Source organism: Sorex araneus, chromosome 1 (genome assembly GCF_027595985.1).
Source record: "Sorex araneus isolate mSorAra2 chromosome 1, mSorAra2.pri, whole genome shotgun sequence".
NCBI lineage: Eukaryota > Metazoa > Chordata > Mammalia > Eulipotyphla > Soricidae > Sorex > Sorex araneus.
The window spans coordinates 22013745-22015605 of NC_073302.1; the positions used below are offsets into that span (position 1 = coordinate 22013745).

The 1861-nt window shown below is 60.3% G+C and overlaps 1 protein-coding gene across 1 annotated transcript; it reads right to left on the bottom strand.

Moving 5' to 3' along the window:
- Nucleotides 1–525: 525 nt before the first annotated feature.
- Nucleotides 526–1617, bottom strand: LOC101543855 (malate dehydrogenase, cytoplasmic-like). The gene has a single exon (XM_055136008.1). It carries the CDS (start codon nucleotides 1615–1617, stop codon nucleotides 526–528), a length of 1092 nt encoding a protein of 363 aa, XP_054991983.1.
- Between the last annotated feature and the right edge of the window lie 244 nt (nucleotides 1618–1861).

The following is a 1861-nucleotide window of genomic DNA, read 5'->3' on the forward strand; positions in this document are numbered from 1 at the left end:
CAGAAGGGTGGGGACTGGGAGCGAATCCTGAGACCCACTGATCTGAAACCCCCTGGATCTCAGGATCAGACGTCGGTGACACAGATCCCAGCTTCAGGAGATGCTGCACCGACTTGCACCCCCAGGTTCCCATGGGTAACAGAGAGGTTCTGCACCAAAACAAGCTCCATTCTCCCATGGGCAGCGGCTTCCTATGACCAGGAGGACTGATGGGTGACCAGGACCTGAGGTCCCTTTCCCCCCAGCTGCCTTTTGCACCCTGAGTGACCCTGAGTGCAGAGCCAGGACCTTCAGCACCAGGACTTCGTGCAGACCCTGCCCCAGGATTTTGACCGTGTCCTCAGCTTCAAGGACTCAGTCCGGCCCCCCCCCCCCCCCCGCCTTCCATCTCTCCCGTCAGCCCCTGTCACAGAGACCTGAGCATGACACTGTTCTTCCTTTTGATGAAAACCACAATTTATTTGGAATCAGAAGCTCTCCATCTCGAACATGTGCTCCTGTCCACATGTCACCCCATCAGCGTTATCAGGCTTTGGAAGTTGGGGCACAGAGGAGCTTGGATTCTTCAGCTTTGGGGACTTTCTCATCATCATTGATCTGGGCGATTTTCCGGTCGGAGAAAAGCAGGTCCAAAGCCATTTCCTTTTCCTGGATCAGTTCCTTGGCAGCCTGCTCCATCCTAGCATAGGAAAAATCACTGATGGGGAGTCCGGGCACCACCTTCCAGGTCTTCTCCTGCACCGTCACCGGGAACGAGCAGAACAGATCATCGGGGAGCCCGTAGGGGTTGCCATGGGAACTCACACCCATGGACACAAACTCTCCCGCCGGGGTGCCTTGCCAGAGGTCTCTGACATGGTCACAGATGGCTTTGGCGGTCGCCATGGCCCTGGGCGCTTGGGTCCCCAGGGCGCCCGCGGGCACACACGGCTGCATGCTGCGGAGGAAGTCTTCCCGGAGCCAGTGGTCGTCCTGCAGAGTCTCACGCACGCCTGCCTGCCGGCCTCGAACTCTCACTGTGGCCTGGGAGGCGTCTGGGAACAGCATGGAGCCGTGGTTGCCCCAGATGATGACATTCTTCACGTCAGTCACGGGCACCCCGAGCTGGCCCGCGAGCACCACCTGGGCCCGGTGCTGGTCCAGACGCGTCAGGCAAGTGAAGTTCTGCCTGGGGATGGACGGCGCCCACTTGGAGGCCACCAGGCAGTTGGTGTGGGCGGGATGGCCCACCACGATCACCCGGACGGACCTCTTGGCATACTTATCCAAGGCCTTGCCGTGGCCCTGGTAGATTTTCACGTTGGCCCTGAGGAGATCCTTGACGCCCAGGGCCGCCTCCTTCCTGGACTGGGAGCTCAGCAGAATGGCCACGTCCAGGTCTCTGCAGGCCAGCTCCTCCACGTCTGTGGCCACCACGTCCCTCAGGAGGGGTAGGGCACATGCTTGCAGCTCCGAGGCGAGGCCCTGCAGGACCCCCATCCTGGGGGGCACGTCCAGCAGCCCCAGAATGATGGGCTGCTCTTTGCCAAAGACAGTCCCCGTGGCAAGGTTGTAGAGCAGGGAATGAGCGACGTTTCCCGCGGCCCCACTCACCAGCACTCGGATGGGCTCAGCCATGGGGACCCTGGCGCAGATGGAGGCTGCCCTGCAGAGAGAGAGAGAGAGGGAGAGAGAGAATAAGCACCCAGGGGTCCATTGGTGTCCACGGCGGCACAATTCCAAGGATGCTGTTCTCAGCTGAGCACGCCAGGCAGGCACCCAAACCAAATGGGGAGGGATGCTGGCCTTGCAAAGCAAAACAAACACAGAAATAAACATGTCCCATAAGGACTGTGCGCCTGTGCAGACCCACCTCCAGCCC